This window comes from Myxine glutinosa, chromosome 3, assembly GCF_964187855.1.
Source record: "Myxine glutinosa chromosome 3, kmMyxGlut1.1, whole genome shotgun sequence".
Lineage (NCBI taxonomy): Eukaryota > Metazoa > Chordata > Myxini > Myxiniformes > Myxinidae > Myxine > Myxine glutinosa.
In genome coordinates, this window is record NC_136263.1 from 195,603,825 (window position 1) to 195,623,732 (window position 19,908).

General features: G+C 45.6%; 1 protein-coding gene across 4 annotated transcripts in view; it reads left to right on the forward strand.

Moving 5' to 3' along the window:
- HBS1L (HBS1 like translational GTPase) overlaps nt 1-19,908 on the forward strand; it is a 61,873-nt gene that overhangs the window by 17,300 nt on the left and 24,665 nt on the right. For 2 of the 4 annotated variants that reach the window (XM_068109548.2, XM_068109545.2), the window contains exons 5-6: nt 10,441-10,549; nt 10,689-10,947. In XM_068109548.2, coding sequence (XP_067965649.2) covers nt 10,815-10,947 — 133 coding nt within the window. In that variant the 5' untranslated portion in view covers nt 10,441-10,549; nt 10,689-10,814. Of the gene's footprint in view, nt 1-2,312; nt 10,550-10,688; nt 10,948-19,908 lie in introns of those variants that run through there. The other 2 variants (XM_078774946.1, XM_068109549.2) reach the window with 2 other exon arrangements.

Here is a 19,908-nt window from a genome sequence, read left to right on the forward strand (position 1 = left end):
GATGACATCTGTAGAGGCCTTGCCTTGTGTCAGAAGTGACCTACAAATCACGCAATTTTAATATATCGATTTCATTTTAGGAAAAATATTGGGATGAAATTCTCATATTGAGAAAGATTTGATGGGTTTTTGCATCACTGCCAATCTTTTTCATATACAACAACAACATGCATTTTAAGGCCATTTTCCCTGCGAGACCGGGGGTTAGCCTTGCGGTCCCCATGACAATCTTGTCCATTTTGCCCTATTTTCTGCATCTCTCCTTGTTAACCCCCTTGCCCGCATTTCTTCTTCCACCATCTTCAACCAAGTCTTTCTCGGTCTAACCCCGTCCTCTACTTCCTTTTACATTAATTTCCATCGCTCTTCTCAACCAGTCACTTTCATCCTTCCTCAACACATGACCAAATCACCTCAACTGTTCCTCTTCACAGGCTCTATTCCCATAATCTTTCGCAATTCATCATTTGTCTTCCTCTCTCTCAACGATACTCCGCACATCCACCGAACCATTCGCATTTCCACCCTTTCCAGCCTTTGTTGCTGCTCTACATTCATGACTCATGTCTCACTCCCATAAATCATAACACTTCTCACACATGCAGCATACACCTTTCCCTTCAGCTTCAACGACACTCCCATCCTCGTCAGCACGCCACTCAGTTCCCGAAACTTCTTCCATGCACATCTCACTCGAGCAACCGTTGCCGAGTCTGATCCACCTTCTCCATTCAGCATGTCTCCGAGGTAGCAAAATGTTTTCACACCTTCCAGCTTCATGCCATCTCCAAGATCCATCTCAACATTTCCTCCATCTGCAGCTCCCTCTGTGCACACCTTACATTTGAATGTAGCTGCCACACTGATTAATGACCCTCTCAGACCACTACATTTTTGATGAACCCACTCAGCGCACATTGTACATTGAATGGAGTTCACTCCGACACCCTTCCTGCACACAGCACACCGCACATGGCGACTTCCCAGTTCTTTCCACCTCACCACATGCTTTACCACTTGCCATCACCTTCGTCGTTCCGATATTCACCCTCAGACCTTTTGTCTCCATACATTCCTTCCACTTGTTCATCTTTTCCTTCAGTCCATCCATACTTTCCGCAGTTTTTCATATACAAATAAGAAATCTACTGATTTTCTCACCAAGGCGAACAAGCCTGAGGAGTTGAAAGAAGAAGATGATGATGATGTCAGGGCCAAGCAGATGACATTGAATGAGTGGAAGGCCATGCATAAATGTATAAGTTATATTATAAACAGTGTAATGGGTGTTATGTTGGCAGTGACAGGGATGGTGGAGAGGAGGAGGAGGAGGAGGGGGGGAGGGAGAGGGGGTTTGAGAGGTCTTTCCTGTGGGCAATGTGTGAAGGCGGCACGCCTAAGGACTGACTAGTTGATGGGATGAGGAAAGGGATAGCATAGAAATAGCTAGATAGCATATAGCTAGAAATATATAGCATATAGAAATAGATAGATAGCATAGAAAGGGATAGCTGCTTTGCTGGATTTTTTTTTTTTGAAGGGGTTTAGGCGTGTTTGTGAGGTGGACTGATTTGTGAGGTGGACTGGTGGTCGTGGGGTTGCTTTGGGATTGCTAGATTGGTCGTGGTCGCTAGTGGTCGTGGGGTTGCTTTGTTGGGATTGCTAGATTGGTAGTGGTCGCAGCTTTGTGCTTAGTCGGTATTGTTAGATTTGTCTTTCCACACTCAATATTTTATCCTTTTGGTGTTTCATTTTTTGCTTCACTCAGTTTCTTCAACTGCACATTACACCATCATTACTTCCATTTTAAGATTTTTTTTTTTCTTCAACGATCCTCCCTAACTTGGGGATTATGCTGCACCTTGCTTTGGACCTCCACCCCACCCCACCCCCAACACCCTCAAAACCCTCACCCTCCTTTCTATGCACACTCACTCTCTGAACACACTTGCCAGATTTGCTTGAAATCGGCTAAAATGGAGAAGTAAACACTATTTGCCCTTGATATAATGGATTGCAAGAACATTCGGAGTCAATGGAGTAAGGGGCCATTTATTTATTGTGTCCACAAATATTTAACATTTTGCATCGCTACATCAAGCATCACTATTTGCATCACTATCATCAAGTGAATTGTACCCACACCTTCAAAACTTTCAACATTTGTATTTTGACGAAAGATGAAATGGAAGAAATTGCTGCTTTAAGTAATCCACTGCCTTTTCTCCCCTCTTTTCACCTCTATGTTGTTTTCTTTCCTTCCCTCTGGTTTCTCCTGTTTGCCACGGCGTGGATGGCTCATGTAAGGTAAGAAGAAACTTGTTTCTCACAATCGTATTCACTATCGTACGCCGAGGCACAGTTATCATTGTGTAATAAGAGTGACGATACCCCCGAGATGTTTGATCTCAGCCGGTTGTTGGCAGAACCTGCCGACAAAAAGTTACCCAATGTTGATGCGACGGATGAAAATCCACCTCCTCGCGACGTTAAACAGTCTGAAAATTTGGGGTGGCCGATTGTTGGACAAGGGATGAGCCTTTCCTCTCAGGGACTATTTCCAGGGTCACAAATGGTGTGCGGTCAAACAAATTTGAGAAATCGTTGTGGTTTTTCCCTCAAGAATACTGAACGAGCCTGTGGATTGGTTGAGAGTCACTCTTCATTGCAAGCACTACATAATGAGCTTGTTGGCAGTTTGAGTGATTCTTTGGACCAAAGTGGCTCTGACTTTATGGTAATTGGTCAAACTATTGATCCGTTGGATTTGATGGACTCTGAGGCCATGACGCGTGACGGTGTGTCGTCGAACCAGCCAACAATCAATTCAACGTCACGTTGTTGTTCTGCTCTTAACGGCAAATTTGTTGTTGTGGATTGTGATGACGCACGAGCACTCGCTTACAACGTTACACCGAATCCGTCATCCGATTTAGATTTCCTTCTGAACAAGTCGAGGTTTGATCAGGAGACCGAGGCAAATTCCATGGGCTTGCCTTTGGGTGAATTAACAAAACATCACGAGAGCAAAATGAGGCAAATTGTTTCATCCACAGTGTTACAAGCAATGGGCACGAAAGGCTGTCCTAGTCCATCGTTGTTTGACTTGGCAACTAAGCATGTTGAAAATCTTTCTTTGGAGAGTGATACCACGTGTCCAGAAGAGCCAAATAACTGCTCTTCAATTTTGGATTTCAAAAGGAAATTGAGAAAGGACAATGTGTTAGTTTCTTGTAAAAGCGCTGGGAAAATGAGACGCGTCCAAGACACCATGACGGAAACGAATGTCGCCGAGACATTTCGGCCTGAAGATGAGGGTGGATTGAGCAGTCCATTTGCACCCATAAAGCCTGGTTTATGGAAGAAGAAGAAGAATCATTGGAAGAAAGGTCTCCTTGCCAAACCATCGCCGTTTGCCGCAGCACTTTGCTTCCATCACACTGCAGTGATGAAAAACCGGACAAAACGTACAGTGGTGTACGCGGTGTTCGAGTACCACAGGCAAATGATGGCGGTTAAGCCAACAGTGGAGGCTCTTTCAATGGAAATCCCATGTTTTGATTTCTGCACACCATCGCCTGATGACATCGTAAAGGAAAATCAGAAGAGAGCATTTTCTCTCAGGATGGACTCCACTTTATCTTTGATTTGATTTGAGAATCATGGGTGCGTTGGGGTTATGTGCTCAAAGAATACTGGGTGCTTTGGGTAGGGTCTTGCACCTGGAGAGTACTGGGTACATTGGGGTTTTGTTCCTGGAGAATACCAGCTGCTTTGGGGTTTTGTACCCAGAGAATACCAGCTGCTTTGGGGTTTTGTACCCAGAGAATACCTGCTGCTTTGGGGTTTTGTACCCAGAGAATACCAGCTGCTTTGGGGTTTTGTACCCAGAGAATACCTGCTGCTTTGGGGTTTTGTACCCAGAGAATACCGACTGCTTTGGGGTTTTTAAACTGGTGTGTAACTGGATTATTCAACTAGGTTTATATACCAAGTTATTTTTCTACTTTAAGTGAATGTATGCCGTGTTCAAATTCTTAAACCTGTAAATAGTCTGGGACCAAGATCGCTCGTGAAGGCTTTTAATTTTAACATCTTTAATCAGTAAGTAACACGACAATAACACCTATGTGTGATTTATTGTTCATATTTATGATTTTGTACCAGTGTGCACTGTGCAACTAATGTTTTAGAGAGATAGAGAGAGAGAGAGAGAGAGAGAGAGAGAGAGAGAGAGAGAGAGAGAGAGAAGAGAAAGAGAAAATATGAGTGGAAACGAGCCCTTTGTTTATGGAAGTAATATAGTTTTGGAGCATGCTTGTTTTATCTCACATGCAGTACTGGTAGTTAAACCTTTTGAATGAGAGTTCATAGAACAAATTATCTCGCTCGTCTCTGCTCATACGCAATCGGGACAAATTCAGGGCCAGAGTACTGCTAAATCACGGGTTTGTTTTCCGATTCGTGTTAAAAAATACAACATTCAATTGAAATTAATTTGGTGAGGGAACCATAGCATTTGTGGAGGAGACCGATCATATAACCATCTGTTTGAAATTCGCTGAGTGTCGGCTCAGATTACAACCACCTGGTTTGAAATACACTGAACGTTGGTGGATTGCATTTGTACCCGAGTGTATAAAGATTGACAAAATAGAACATTCTTCAGACCCTAGCTTTGAGTGCTATTTTTCTTCCTCTGCAATTGCTGTTTAATTTTCAAGTCAATCGGATGAACATTGATGATTTTCAGATAAAATCGAATGATTTTGGAAGTTTGACCTTGTTTACCTTTGACCTTTTGACCTGAAAGATAGTTGGGTTCCATATTTAGTGACAATATGCAAACGCTGTTCAATTTTCAAGTCGATCGGATGAACAATGGCAATTTTGGAAATGTGACCAAGATGACTTTTGATATTTGACCTCAAAATCAATTGGCTTCTTACTTATGACCAACTCTACCATTTGATGAAGTTTTGTGAAGATCAGTATAAAATTGTGACCTGTAGGCGATTGACAAACACACAAACAAATAAGATGTTATGCAAAATCACCCCCCCCCCCTCCCCAAAAGGTTGCAATTTATCCAGCAAATGGTCCTTTTCATCAAGATCAAAATGTACAATCTTGATTAAAGCTCGGGTCAAGAGGTGACTATTTTTAGATGGAAATTGATGATTTTACAAGTTTGACCTAGAGTTGACCTTTGACTTTTTAACCTCAAAAATAGTTTGTTTCCCAATTCAGTGAGGCACTATGCAAATGCTGTTAAATTTTCAAGTCAATCGGATGAAAATTGATTTTGGAAGTTTCACCTCGAGTTGACCTTTGACCTTTTAACCTCAAAAATTGGTTGAATTCAGTGACCTGATATGCAAATGGTCTTGAAATTTTAAGTTAATCGGATGAAAATTGACAATTTCAGAAATTTGGCCTATGTTGACATTTTGGCCTATCTTGACCTCAAAAATAGTTGGTGGTTGGTTTCAGCAAGCTGATATGCAAATCCTATTCAAATTTCAAGTCAATTAGATGAAAATTGAGGATTTTAAGAATTTGTAAAAAACAGTGGTTGACCTTGTGACATGTTGATCTCAAATATAGTTTGTGGTTGAATTCAGTTCACTGATATGAAAATCCTATTCAAATTTCAAGTCAATCGAATGAAAATTCAGGATTTTAGAAATAAAAAAATGTGCTTGACTTTGGGCCTATGTTGACCTTTTGACCTATGTTGATCTCAAATATAGTTGGGGGTTGAATTCAGTTTGCTGATATGTAAATGTTATTCAAATTTCAATTCAATCGGATGGAAATTGAGGATTTTAGAAATTTGGGAAAAGTGGTTGACCTTAGGCCTATGTTGACCTTTTGACCTCAAAAATAAATATGATTTTGTCGGACCACGAACTCCACCATTTGGTGAAGTTTTGTGAAGATCGGTTTAAAATTGTGACCTGTAGGCACGTATATGTGAGCGGACAGACAAACACAAACAAACACAAACACACAAACAAACAAACAAACAAACAAACACACACAAACCGGCGTGATAAACATACTTCTCAAAAAAAATTTTTTTTTACCAAGTAACAAACAAACAGACAGAATAACAAACGCGACTGACCAATATACTTGAAAAATCTTCGATTTTGCAAGTAATAAGTTGGGATTTATATTTAATCTCCTTTTATTGATGTTGTCCGATATACGGCCCCAGGCCACGCAGCTGCAAGCAATGCTGGGTTGGAATCTCGCACGCTGAGGTCATTCGCCTCGAAGATTGCCGGCTTAAGACCAAATCTGTTATGGAGCACCCTTAGCAGTCGTAGGTGCTCTGCGTTTTAACGAGCATGTCCGAACATGCTGGTAATATCCCTTTTAACCAATTGTCCCTCCAATAATACTCAATTAAATTAAAATACGTTTGTTGGGAAAGAATGGCAAGGACCATCACACACGCAGCACGCATCCTTAACCACCTCCCGCTCCACCCTCACCCCAACCACACTTGTGGTGTCAAAACAATACACATACATGGGTAAGAGTTATGTGAGCAATGGGGCTGCTGCTGGACGCAGGAGGCGGCGGGGCTGTCCACTGGACATGATCGACTCGTGCGGGAGTGAGTTGAAAAGCGGATCAGCCAGAGCGAGAGTTCAAGTGGATAGAGAAAGCATAACCGAACACGCACAAACGTACAGTCGTACACACATGCTCACTTGACATTTCATTTCTCTTTACTGGAGGGAAACATTCCATATGAGTCCAGATATTATGCACAAGCAGATCACAGCTCACATTTTAAAACCAATGAATGAGAATAAGACAACTTCACAGAATGATTGTGAGAACTCCAACAGTGAAGCTGCATGAGGACTCTCTTACCACACAGCTGTCGCGTAAAATGTGCGCAGTTGGCTTTTTCAATATCGAACAAAACCAAACCTACTCCCACTACTTTAGAAGCAGAGTCAATCAAATCTCGAATGAAAAATATGTTATCCGAGAGTGATCTTCCAAGAATCCAATAACTCTGATCTGGATCAACCACAGCTCCAACTAGAACGGCACTCGGTTGAGAGTATACCTGCACCAGGCTGAAGAGCTTACGTTTTATATCCCACTGATAGGCCGGATCTGGATTCAGACCTGAACCAAAATCGAATAAGCTTGTTCTTGGCAATTACCCAACTCATCCACCTATTTTTGTCAGAATCGGTCCACAACTTTTTCATATCGTGGTATATATGTTTTTTGGCTCTATTTCTCGATGGTGAAGAATCACGATCGCTGAAATGAAATTCTAATGAGTTCCCCCACAAATGCATCGATTTTTAAAAATGTTTAATATGTCTTTTGATCTCCTCCCCTGGACTTGCATATCTGTAATAAAAGTTAGACAAATGCCACAATGACAATTAGTGACACATCTTAGCATCCATCAACTGACGATATGTTGATGTCGCATTTTTACAACTTTTTTTTTCTCTCTCTCTCTCTTCATTCTCTTTTTCTCATTTCATTTCATTTCATTCTCCTCTCTCTCTCTCTCTCTCTCTCTCTCTGTCTCTGTCTCTGTCTCTCTCTCTCTCAACAACAACAACAACTACTACTACAACAACTTGCAACTTACGTCTTACAACCCTCGTCCCTCTATACAAGGGGAAAGGTCCCTCTGGACTGTGGCTCGTATCGAGCGATAAAGTTATAGGAGCATGGAATGAAGGTATTGGAAAGGGTGTTGGAGAGGAGGATAAGGAAGAAAGTGAAGATTGACGAAATGCAGTTTGGATTTATGCCAGGAAGAGGAACGACAGACGTGCTTTTCATTGTGAGGCAGTTGCAGGAGAAGTACATGGAGAAGAGGAAGAAGTTGTTTCTTGGGTTTGTTGATCTGGAGAAAGCATTCGATAGGGTTCCACGTGAAGTAGTGACATGGGCATTGAGGAAGTTAGGAGTGGAGGAATGGTTGATCAGAGTAGTGATGGCAATGTACAAAAGAGCGCGCACAGCTGTAAGGACGAAGGACGGGAACAGTGGTGAGTTTGAGGTGAAGGTGGGAGTGCATCAGGGGTCGGTACTAAGTCCACTACTATTTGCAGCTGTGATGGAGGTGCTGGCTCGGAACGTAAAGGAGGGTTTACCGTGGGAGTTGTTGTATGCAGATGATCTGGTGTTGATTGCAGAAAGTATGGATGGACTGAAGGAGAAGATGAACAAGGGGAAGGAATGTATGGAGACAAAAGGTCTGAAGGTGAATGTTGGAAAAACGAAGGTGATGGCAAGTGGTAAAGCATGTGGTGAGGTGGAAATAACGGGGAAGTGGCCGTGTGCTGTGTGCAGGAAGGGTGTCGGAGTGAATTCCATTCAATGTACAATGTGCGCTGAGTGGTTTCATCAAAAATGTAGTGGTTTGAGAGGGTCATTAACCAGTGTGGCAGCTACATTCAAGTGTAAGGTGTGCACAGAGGGAGCTGCAGATGGAGGAAATGTTGAGTTAGATCTTGGAGACGGCGTGAAGCTGGAAGGTGTGAAAACATTTTGCTACCTCGGAGACATGCTGAATGGAGAAGGTGGATCAGACTTGGCAACGGTTGGCAGAGTGGGATGTGCATGGAAGAAGTTTCGGGAAATGAGTGGCGTGCTGACGAGGAGGCGAGTGTCATTTAAGCTGAAGGGAAAGGTGTATGCTGCATGTGTGAAGTGTTATGATTTATGGGAGCGAGACATGGGTAAAGAACATAGAGCAGCAACGAAGGCTGGAAAGGGTGGAAATGTGAATGGTTCGGTGGATGTGTGGAGTATTGTTGAGAGAGAGGAAGACAAATGATGAATTGCGAAAGATGATGTGAATAGAGCCTGTGAAGGATGCTGTGAAGAGAAACAGTTTGAGATGGTTTGGTCATGTGTTGAGGAAGGATGAAAGTGACTGGTTGAGAAGAGTGATGGAAATGAATGTCGAAGGAAGTAGAGGACAGGGAAGACCGAGAAAGACTTGGCTAAAGATGGTGGAAGAAGAAATGCAGGCAAGGGAGTTAACAAGGAGAGATGCAGGAAATAGGGCAAAATGGACAAGATTGTCATGGGGACCGCAAGGCTAACCCCCGCTCTTGCAGGGAAAATGGCCTTAAAATGCCTGTTGTTTCTCTCTCTCTCGCTCTCTCTCTCGCTCTTTCTCGCTCTCGCTCTCGCTCACGCTCTGTCTCTGTCTCTTTCGTCTTTTTTTTTAGGTGTGGGGGGGGAGGGTGGTGAAATGAGGGGTTAAAGAAACACTGGAAACGTGTCTGATAAGTGGATTCCAGGTATTGAGGAGACAATCCGGAGCAAGTTTGATGGCCTTCTAAGGAAATTGCACGCTGAGTGTGGACCTTTTGTGATGCATTTCTCACCATACAATCGTTACGGTGTTGGTTCAAACCTGCAATGATTATCTGACCATCAAACCGTTTACCTGTACAGTATTACTGTAAGAACATCACTTTCACTGGATTGCTTTGTTCTGTGCATTTAGTCGATGTGATGTGCAACTGCACGCATCGCCTTTGTTTCACGTTCCGTTAGTTCTACTGCACCGTGCTTCTCACGCCTTAGTTTTGACGAGTTGACGAGTTGCCGTCGGTGACGACCCTGGTAGAACTCTTTGTCTCACATTGTTTGTCTCGCATCTCATGGGTTTTAATCCCGACCCATCTCAAAACTGTCACCGCAATGCTTCACAGCCAAGGTGAATCATCAATGTGTGTGCCGTCCCACGGATGGACATTAAACGAGCGTCCTTTCTGCCAGTATTGGTGGACGTTAAAGATCTCATGGTGACTTTCGTGAAGAGTAGGCGAGCTATCGCTGGCATCATTAACAAATTACATATTCATGTCCTAACCAGCAGAGGGCATTGCATAAGAAGCAGCACGGCCGTGCCATCAGCCAATGATGCTAACCCGCAGCCTTGTGCTGCACACGGACAAAGAAGAACGACTGGCAGCCGCGGTAATATCACCGCACTTTGAGATGCTCTCGAGGACTTAACAAGGAGTCAGGCGGTAGATCCCGGCTGCGTGCCACGGTAACGTATGAATGATGCTTCTGGCCATTGTGCGTTGCTGAAGGTGAACTAACTTTGTACATTGTAATTTGGAGCGTTTCCTTTTTTGCGATCATGGAATAATTGGAAACGACTGTGTCGAATGTCTCATTTGTTTTTTTTTTTCCCAGTATTGTGTACTTTTAATGGACTGCAGGAATGAAATAAACATAAACGATGAACCGAACCCCAATGTGCCTTTCCTGTTTGTCATATTGTTGGGAATCTAATCCTGAAGTTTCCCCCACACGTTGCTTTGAGGTTTCGGTGCTGAGTGGGATGAATTTTTTTTTTTTTTTTGTATGCTAACTTGGAAAGCTCGAAGCTGCTGCCGTCAGGTCATCTGTTTGTAGTTGCAGAAAAAAGGCCAGAAATGGAATCCGACTGCAGAGTGAGTCTCGTGCCCAAAATCGCCAAAATGACGGTGTCGGGGAAGCAAACGCTGGGATTTGAAACTCCGAGGCATGTTTCACTCCAGGATTGTTTAACCGGTTTAACTTTCCTTCCCACACTTGCTTCCCACCTCACTTTTTTAACACCCCATCTCTCCAAGCCCCTCATCCTTTATTCTCTGTACCCCGTTGCCCCTACTTCTCTGCAGTAAGAGCAATGACGTTAAACCTGAAGTCACCGACTCATCCCGAAGAGCAACCACGTTGAGGATTCGGATACTCCATCCAGAGAGGCCAATTCCACACACGCAGTCCCAAAGCAGTCTTCCGCCGAAATGAACGAAGAGACGGTTGTTCGTGCAAACACTCCCAGCAAGCCTCCTGGTAAACGCCGTCAAACACTCGACATAAAAGCTGAGCTGGAGAAGAGGCAAGGAGGGAAACAGTTGATTAACCTGGTGGTGATAGGTAAGCAAATACAACAACAACAACAACAACATGCATTTTAAGGCCATTTTCCCTGCTAGAGCGAGGGTTAGCCTTGCGGTCCCCATGACAATCTTCTCCATTTTGCCCTATTTTCTGCATCCCTCCTTGTTAACCCCCTTGCCCGCATTTCTTCTTCCACCATCTTTAGCCAAGTCTTTCTCGGTCTTCCCCATCCTCTACTTCCTTCTACATTAACTTCCATCACTCTTCTCAACCAGTCACTTTCATCCTTCCTCAACACATGACCAAACCATCTCAACCTGTTCCTCTTCACAGCATCCATCACAGGCAATATTCCCGTCATCTTTCGCAATTCATCATTTGTCTTCCTCTCTCTCAACGATACTCCGCACATCCATCGAACCATTCGCATTTCCAGCCTTCGTTGCTGCTCTACGTTCATGACCCATGTCTCGCTCCCATAAATCATAACACTTCTCACACATGCAGCATACACCTTTCCCTTCAGCTTCAGCGACACTCTCCTCATCAGCACGCCACTCAGTTCCCGAAACTTCTTCCATGCACATCTCACTCGAGCAACCGTTGCCGAGTCTGATCCACCTTCTCCATTCAGCATGTCTCCGAGGTAGCAAAATGTTTTCACACCTTCCAGCTTCACGCCATCTCCAAGATCCAACTCAACATTTCCTCCATCTGCAGCTCCCTCTGTGCACACCTTACATTTGAATGTAGCTGCCACACTGGTAAATGACCCTCTCAGACCACTACATTTTTGATGAACCCACTCAGCGCACATTGTACATTGAATAGAGTTCACTCCGACACCCTTCCTGCACACAGCACACGGCCACTTCCCAGTTCTTCCCACCTCACCACATGCTTTACCACTTGCCTTCACCTTCGTCTTTCCGATATTCACCTTCAGACCTTTTGTCTCCATACATTCCTTCCACTTGTTCATCTTTTCCTTCAGTCCATCCATACTTTCCGCAATCGATACCAGATCATCTGCATACAACAACTCCCACGGTAAACCCTCCTTTACATTCTGAGCCAGCACCTCCATCACAGCTACAAATAGTAGTGGACTTAGTACCGACCCCTGATGCACTCCCACCTTCACCTCAAACTCACCACTGTTCCCGTCCTTCGTCCTTACAGCTGTGCGCGCTCTTTTGTACATTGCCAACACTACTCTGATCAACCATTCCTCCACTCCTAACTTCCTCAATGCCCATGTCAATACTTTGCGTGGAACCCTATCGAATGCTTTCTCCAGATCAACAAACCCAAAAAACAACTTCTTCCTCTTATCCATGTACTTCTCCTGCAACTGCCTCACAATGAAAAGCACATCTGTCGTTCCTCTTCCTGGCATAAATCCAAACTGCATTTCGTCGATCTTCACTTTCTTCCTTATCCTCCTCTCCAACACCCTTTCCAATACCTTCATTCCATGCTCCAATAACTTTATCGCTTGGTACGAGCCACACTCCAGAGGGTCACATTTCCCCTTGTATAGAGGGACGAGGGTACTCAGGTCACAATCCACTGGAATGCGGCCTTCTTTCACCACCAGATTACAGATCTCTGTCATTCTCTTCACACCCCAACTTCCTGCTGCCTTCAACATATCTCCCACAACTCCTGTCGGCCCTCCCGCTTTTCCACTCTTCATTGCTTTTATCGCTTCCACCTAAAGGTGGTTTTTATTGCTTTTATCGCTTCCTCAACTTCCTTCTCAGTTATCTTCACTGCCGGTCCTAAAACTGGGTTACTCTTTATGTTGCCATCCCATTCATTCTCTGTATTCAACAGCATTTCCATGTATCTTTTCCATCTTCCTTTAATTCCATCTGGGTCGACAACGATTTGTCCCACTTCATCCTTCAAGCAGCTCACCCCCATCACATCACACCTCTCTTTCGCTATGTGCTTTGCAATCCTGAATACTGCTTTCTGACCCTCTTCCGAATCCAAGCGTTCTCCGAACATTTTCCTACATGCCTCCTGCGCCTTTGCTACCTCTTTCTTTGCAGCCTTCCTGGCTGCCTTATAACTTTCATGCTCTGCTGTTTCTGCTCCCGTACCCTTCGCCTTCTGCCACTCCTTGAACTTCTTCCTCTTCTCGTCAATCCTCTTTCCAACTTCAACATCCCACCACCATGTTTCCGAGTACCTCGGTGGTCCTTTTGTCCATCCACATACCTCACCAACGGCTCCCAACAGACTAGCTTTCATTGACATCCAACCACTTTCAAGCTCAACCACATCATCCTCTACCCTACTCAGCCTCTCTTTTAATGCCTCCCTTACTGTCACCTCTTTCAACCTCCACACCTTCATTCTCGGTTGGTACTTCACCCGCCGAGCTCTCCTCGCACCTTTCACCCTTATGTCGCAGACAACCAAGTGGTGCTGTGAAACAGCCTCCTCCCCCGGGATCACCTTTGTGTCCCGGAGGTGCCCCCTATCTCGCCTACGCACCATCAGGTAGTCAACGGTTGTCGTCGACCCACCTGACGTGTATGTAACAAGCTTATTATCCTCTTTCTGGAACTGAGTATTACAAATCAACAAATCAGCTCCATCAGCAAACTCAAAAATCCTTTCACCTTCTCCATTTCTCACACCATATCCGTAACCCCCATGAACTCCCTCAAAACCATCCATACTCCTTCCCACATGTCCATTCAGGTCTCCTCCCACCACAACAACTTCCTCATCTTTCACGTTTTCCATCAGCTTCTCTATCGCACACCAGAACTTGTCCTTCTCTTCATCGCTTCGACCAACCTGCGGAGCATATCCCGAGATGACGTTCACCAAGAGCTTTCCAATCATCATTTTCACCATCATCTACCTATCACTCACTCGTCACACTCACCACACTGTCTACAAACTCCTCAGAAAACAGGACACCAACACCATTCACGCCCTCCGGGCACCCTTGCCACACAAACTTGTATTTCTGTCCCTGCCTACCCTTCACCATTCTCACACCACTTCCCTTCCATCTCGTCTCTTGCACACAACATATCTCCACTCTTCTTCTGACCAATACTTCCACCACTTCTCCTGATCTCCCTGTCATTGTCCCTACAATTCCATGTCCCAAACCTCAGAAACCGATCTCCACTTCGGGCTGCACCCTGCCCATATATACTTGTAATTGTCATGGTTCTCTTTTTGAGGCAATGTTTTTATGGCCGGATGCCTTTCCTGACGCCAACCCTCTTAGTCGTCTCTTACAACACGTTACGGTGTACCTATTCTGACCAGGGTACACACTGGGAAACGTTTAAAACATGGAAATTCTGGGGGGGAGGGGTGGGGGGGTTCCAAAACAAATTTGATAGGTAAGCAAATGGAATGTGTTTTTCCAAACAGTGATCTAAGTGCTGCGGAGAAACTGCCAAGGACATTAGGAGACATCAATGCACCTCAACTTTAAATACCAATGACATTGTAGACTCACAAATTGGCACACTATATGGGATTTGAACCTGGAATCCCAACAGAACAAGCTGAGCGATCCGATAGGAGGATTAAACAGGGAGGATTCCGATGGGAGGATTAATCCGATCGGAGGCCAAACATTGTATACTTGCACTTTAATCCTTGCGAGCGCCGTTTTGGATTTGACTCCTCCCCCTCCCCCTTTCCCCTGGTTCATGCCCTGGGGGTAGGGACTTGGGGTCACAGGGGTTAAAACAGGATTTTTTTAAAATCAAAATTTGATATTGGGTGTAACCTTTTGCCATTTTTCCTGGTGGAACCTTTTGCCATTTTTCGACTTTGCTTTAGCTGGGAAGCATGGGGATTTTTGATGGCACACCATCGACTTCACTCTATTTATTCCTGCCTGAATCTTTCATCCAATTTAGCAACATATTTCTTTCTTCCTCTCTGCTTATTTATTCCCATCCTCCCTTCAATCACCTCTTCTAGTAATCCATCTCTTCTCAAAATGAGACCAACCAACAGTTTATCTCTTTATACTTGCCTCAACTGAATGTTCCTTTCCTGCACCAACTCCGGAACTTCTTCATTTTCTGCTATTCAACTGATCCTATCCTTTACATCCTTCACGACACCCGTATCCCCACCCTTCACTGCACCCGTATCCCCACCCTTCACTACACCCGCATTCCCACCCTTCACTACACCCGTATCCCCACCCTTCACTGCACCCGTATCCCCACCATTCACTACACCCGCATTCCCACCCTTCACTATACCCGTATCCCCACCCTTCACTACACCCGTATCCCCACCCTTCACTACACCCGTATCCCCACCCTTCACTACACCCGTATCCCCACCCTTCACTACACCCGTATCCCCACCCTTCACTACACCCGTATCCCCACCCTTCACCACACCCGTATCCCCACCCTTCACCACACCCATATCACCACCCTTCACTACACCCGTATCCCCACCCTTCACTATACCCGTATCCCCACCCTTTACAACACCCGCATCCTCACCCTTCACTACACCCACATCCCCACCCTTCGCTACACCCGCATCCCCACTCTTCACTACACCCACATCCCCACTCTACACTACAACGGCTTCCCCACCCTTCACCACACCCGCATCCCCACCCTTCACTACACCCGCATCCCCACCCTTCACTACACCCGCACCCCCACCCTTCACTACACCCGCATCCCCACCCTTCACTCCACCCTTCATGACACCCACATCCCCACCCTTCACGACACCCGCATCCCCACCCTTTGCTACACCCACATCCCCACCCTTCGCTACACCCACATCCCCACCCTTCGCTACACCCACATCCCCACCCTTCACTTCACCCGCATCCCCACCCTTCACGACACCCACTTCCCCACCCTTTATTGTACCCACGTCGCCACCCTTCACCGCACCTTCATGCATGCACGCTCAAAGTTAAGTAATTGTTCACAATTGTATTTTTGTCGAAACTGTATTGATCTTCCGTGTGTGTACCTATAGTGCGTCCCTTGGAAGATTAATCGGTGTTAATCTTTCATACCTGTATAGAGTGGTCGAGTATTTCGTGCCGCGATATAATGCGGCCTTGTTGTTGTTCTTTAAGCTTCCTACCTGGAGGCTTTGTTTTCTCTCAGCGGTCGATTGTGGTCCTGCTACTCTCGTTCTCTCAGTTTTTTCACAGTCTTTTCACTCCATACCTCCTTGTTTAAAATCTTAACTAGAAAAAAAAAACAAACAAAAAAACATTTCCTTCTTTGTTCTTTTCGTTCGTTCGTTCTTCGACCACGTGTTTCACCCCATTTCACTGTTCACGTGACTCGTGGTTGTCCCTCGAGGCTCCCTCTCCCCGTTGGTTTTTTTGTGAATATTAGATTGTTCTTCACGGTTCTGTTTAAATATGTTTAAACTTTCCCCTGCAGTGTTTTATTCAGTGGTATATTACAACATGCTGTTTTTCTTCCTATTTAAAAGGCTCTTTTCAATTTCCTCTCCAACTCATTCTACTTCAAAAAAATATTCAATCTCTTATAATTCTAAATCACTACATGCTCGAAATTCACATTCATTCCACCCCTCCTCTATCATTCTTAAACGGATCGCTAACTTGAAAATCACAATGAACCCAATTTGTTATAAATTTTCGTCTTTCATTAATCATCCACTTTCTAAACTCCCCCCTTGCCCCTCCTCTCCTAAACTCGCCCCGAACCCCTCCCCTTCAAAACTCCCCCCAACCCCTCCCATTCAAATCTCCCCCCACCTTCCACAGACCATCCCTCTCCAATTCTCCCCCATCCCACCCCATTCTCAAAGCTGCCTCCTCCCGACTTCATCTCCCTTCTATCTCATACCTCCACCTCCACCAACCCTCTACTTTCCTCTGCCACCCCTCAAGGAACCCCTCACTGTGCCTCATCCCATCACCATGAAACCTTTCGTCCTCATGCTTCCCTTTCTTGTAACTCTTCTGTAATCTCTGACACGCTATTAACTGCTCTTCCTACTTCCCCCGCCCATCCTTCATCTGCCCCTACCCCACCCCTCCCCTCTCCTGCAGCCGATGCTCCCCCTCTCTCCTCATTAACGATATGGACCTCAAACATCCGGGGCGTTCGCTCAAACCTGATTGATCTCTAAATTCAGGTTGCTTCTGACAATCCAGACTTGATCTGCTCAACAGAAACTTTCCTCCTTCAAGATGTCTCTGATTCCTTAATATCTCTTCCTGGTTACTCCCTCCTCTGGTATGATAGACCTGAGCCTCGTCCTGGTGGTGGGGTTGCCTTCTTTATCAAAAACTCTTTTCCTCACTCTCCTTGCACTGCCCTCTCTCCACCCCACCCCCAGGAGTACTTCTAGCTACGGCTTCCTCTCCGCTCCCACCTTTTGTTCATATGTGTTCTGTACCGTCCTCCAAACAGTGATGACTCCATTTACGTGTCGCTGTCTGACAACATGGACCAACTTCTATCAACTCATCCCAACCTTCTCTTCCTCATTTGTGGCGACTACAACTGTCATCATGCCAGCTGGCTGGGTGTGGGTTCCTCTCTCACCAGCCATGGCACCTCAGCAAAGGACTTCTGTGACTCATTGGGACTGACACAATCTGTCAATTTCCCGACCCGGATCTCAGTCAATGGAGTACCTTCTCTTCGAGACTTGGTTATGACAAACTTCCCTGCAAATGTCTGCTGCTCTTCTTCTGCTCCAATCGGTTCTTCTGATCATGTGCTGGTTAAAGTGGACATCTCTCTGGCCATTCTCAGAGAGCCTCCTCAGCGTCGACGAGTCTGGCATTTCACTCAGACCGACTGGCACAGGCTGCTAGCAGCCATCAATCATCTGGACTGGTCTACCATCTCTACTGCCTCTGACATCAATTCTTCCTGGGAATTCTTCCAAAGCAAACTGCTCTCATGCACAGATTTATCCCATCTCGTCTTCAGTTGTCTTACCCTTCCTCCCGTCCATGGTACACTGAATCTTGTGGTGAGGCAGTTGCCCGTAAACGACTTGCCTTTGCCTCCTGGGAGGCAAATCCAACTGAAGGTAATCTCAGTTCCTTCCACCAAGTTCGGAACAAGTGTGTGTCTACTCTCAGGAGTGTCAGGAAGCACTATCTCTCCTCACTCAAGAATGAACTCTCAAACCTGTCTCCTTCCTCCAAATCCTGGTGGCGTCTGGTCAAATCCGTTTCTGGTGTTTGTTCCCCCTCCATCCCCTCCCTCACCTCAAATGGCTACACAGTTGACACCGCACGTGACAAAGCCGAATGCCTAATCTCTGTGTTTGCCTCAAAATCTTGTGTCCCAAACCAATCTCTCTCTGTTCGCACCTTACCCAGTCGAACCCAACTGCTCCTGGACTCTGTGTCCTTCTCTCCTGACAAGGTGGAGAAGTTTTTGTCAAACCTCGACTGATTCTGCAACTGAACCAGACGGCATCAGCCCACAGGTCCTAAAATCCTGCTCTGCCGCTCTATCTCCCGTCTCTCTGTTCTTTTCACACTCTCTTTTGCTCAAGGGCATCTGCCAGCATCTTTGAAATCAGCAAACATTACCGCTTTACACAAAAATGTGCAAAAACAGATCCTTTCAACTACAGACCAATCAGCCTGCTCCCAATTATCAGCAAAGTCATGGAATCCATCATTGCTTCGGATATGAAATCCTTCCTCTTCTCCAATGGCTTGATCTCCGATCATCAATTTGGATTCCGACCAGATCATTCTACTCTGGACATGTTGCTTCTGCTGTCTCAACAATGGATGGAGGTCCTGAATGCCAAACAGGAAATCAGAGCTGTCTCCCTCGACATATCACGTGCCTTCGATACGGTCTGGCACCCACCTCTGCTCACCAAACTCTCCTCCTATGGTATCCATGGAAATCTCCACGCTTAGCTTGCGGACTTCCTCTGGTCGTAGTAAATGTGTGGCCCTGAATGGATTTCTCTCATCACCCCTTCCTGTTCTGGCTGGAGTTCCCCAAGGTAGTGTTCTGGGCCCTGTGCTTTTTCTGGTCTTCATCAATGATCTCCCCGACTCTCTGGAAAATCCTCTCCATCTCTTTGCTGATGGCTCCACTCCCTGCCACTCCATTCCTCATCCCTCAGATCTGCAGTCTGCAGCCTCCTCACTCTCTGCAGACCTGGACAAAATCACAGACTGGTCAAACAAGTGGAACATGTCTTTCAATCCTGACAAATCTCACACTCTTACTATGTCTCTCCGAAAAGACCGACTGGAAAACCCTCCCAGCTACTATCTCAACAATCCTCTCCAAGAACTTCTGTCGCGCATGCTTTTTGGCCTCACTATCTGCCATGATCTTTCTTGGGAAAACCACATTTCCAAGCTGGTCTCCAAATCCAGTCGCCGACTGGGCATCCTCTGTCGTGTGAAGTCCTTCCTTGGCACACTTGAGCTCCTCACCACATACAAGGCTTTCATCCGCAGCTCAACGGAATACTGTTCCCCCCTATGGGCCGGTGCTCCTGCCTCACACCTAGCTTGGCTTCACGCTGTTGAAGCCAAAGCTTTCAGAATCATTGGAATCTCCTGCGAGGAAGCTAACTCAGAGGGCCTTTCACTCACTCACCGCAGGCAGGTTGGTGGTCTTTCTGTTTTCTACCGACTCCTCTCCGGCCTTGCCCCCCCCCAGCTCTCTCTGTGCTCTCCCCCTAATATTCCTACAGGTCGCACAAGATCTGCAGCAACCCTCTTATGGTTAAACTGCCAAAATCTAAGCTCTCTGCTCACCTTCACTCTTTCATTCCCCTTTTCTCCCGCCTCTGGAACAAACTCCCCCACTCCCTTCAATCCCACTCCTCCCTCCAGGTCTTTAAAACAGCTGTTCACCACCATCTCTTATCTTCCCCCATCCAAAACCTTGATCTTTTCTACCCTCGCTAATTCACCGCAGATACACTTTTTCGAAATTCCAACTTCTTTCCTGGAAGTCCTTGCAGTGTCCATATGTTTTA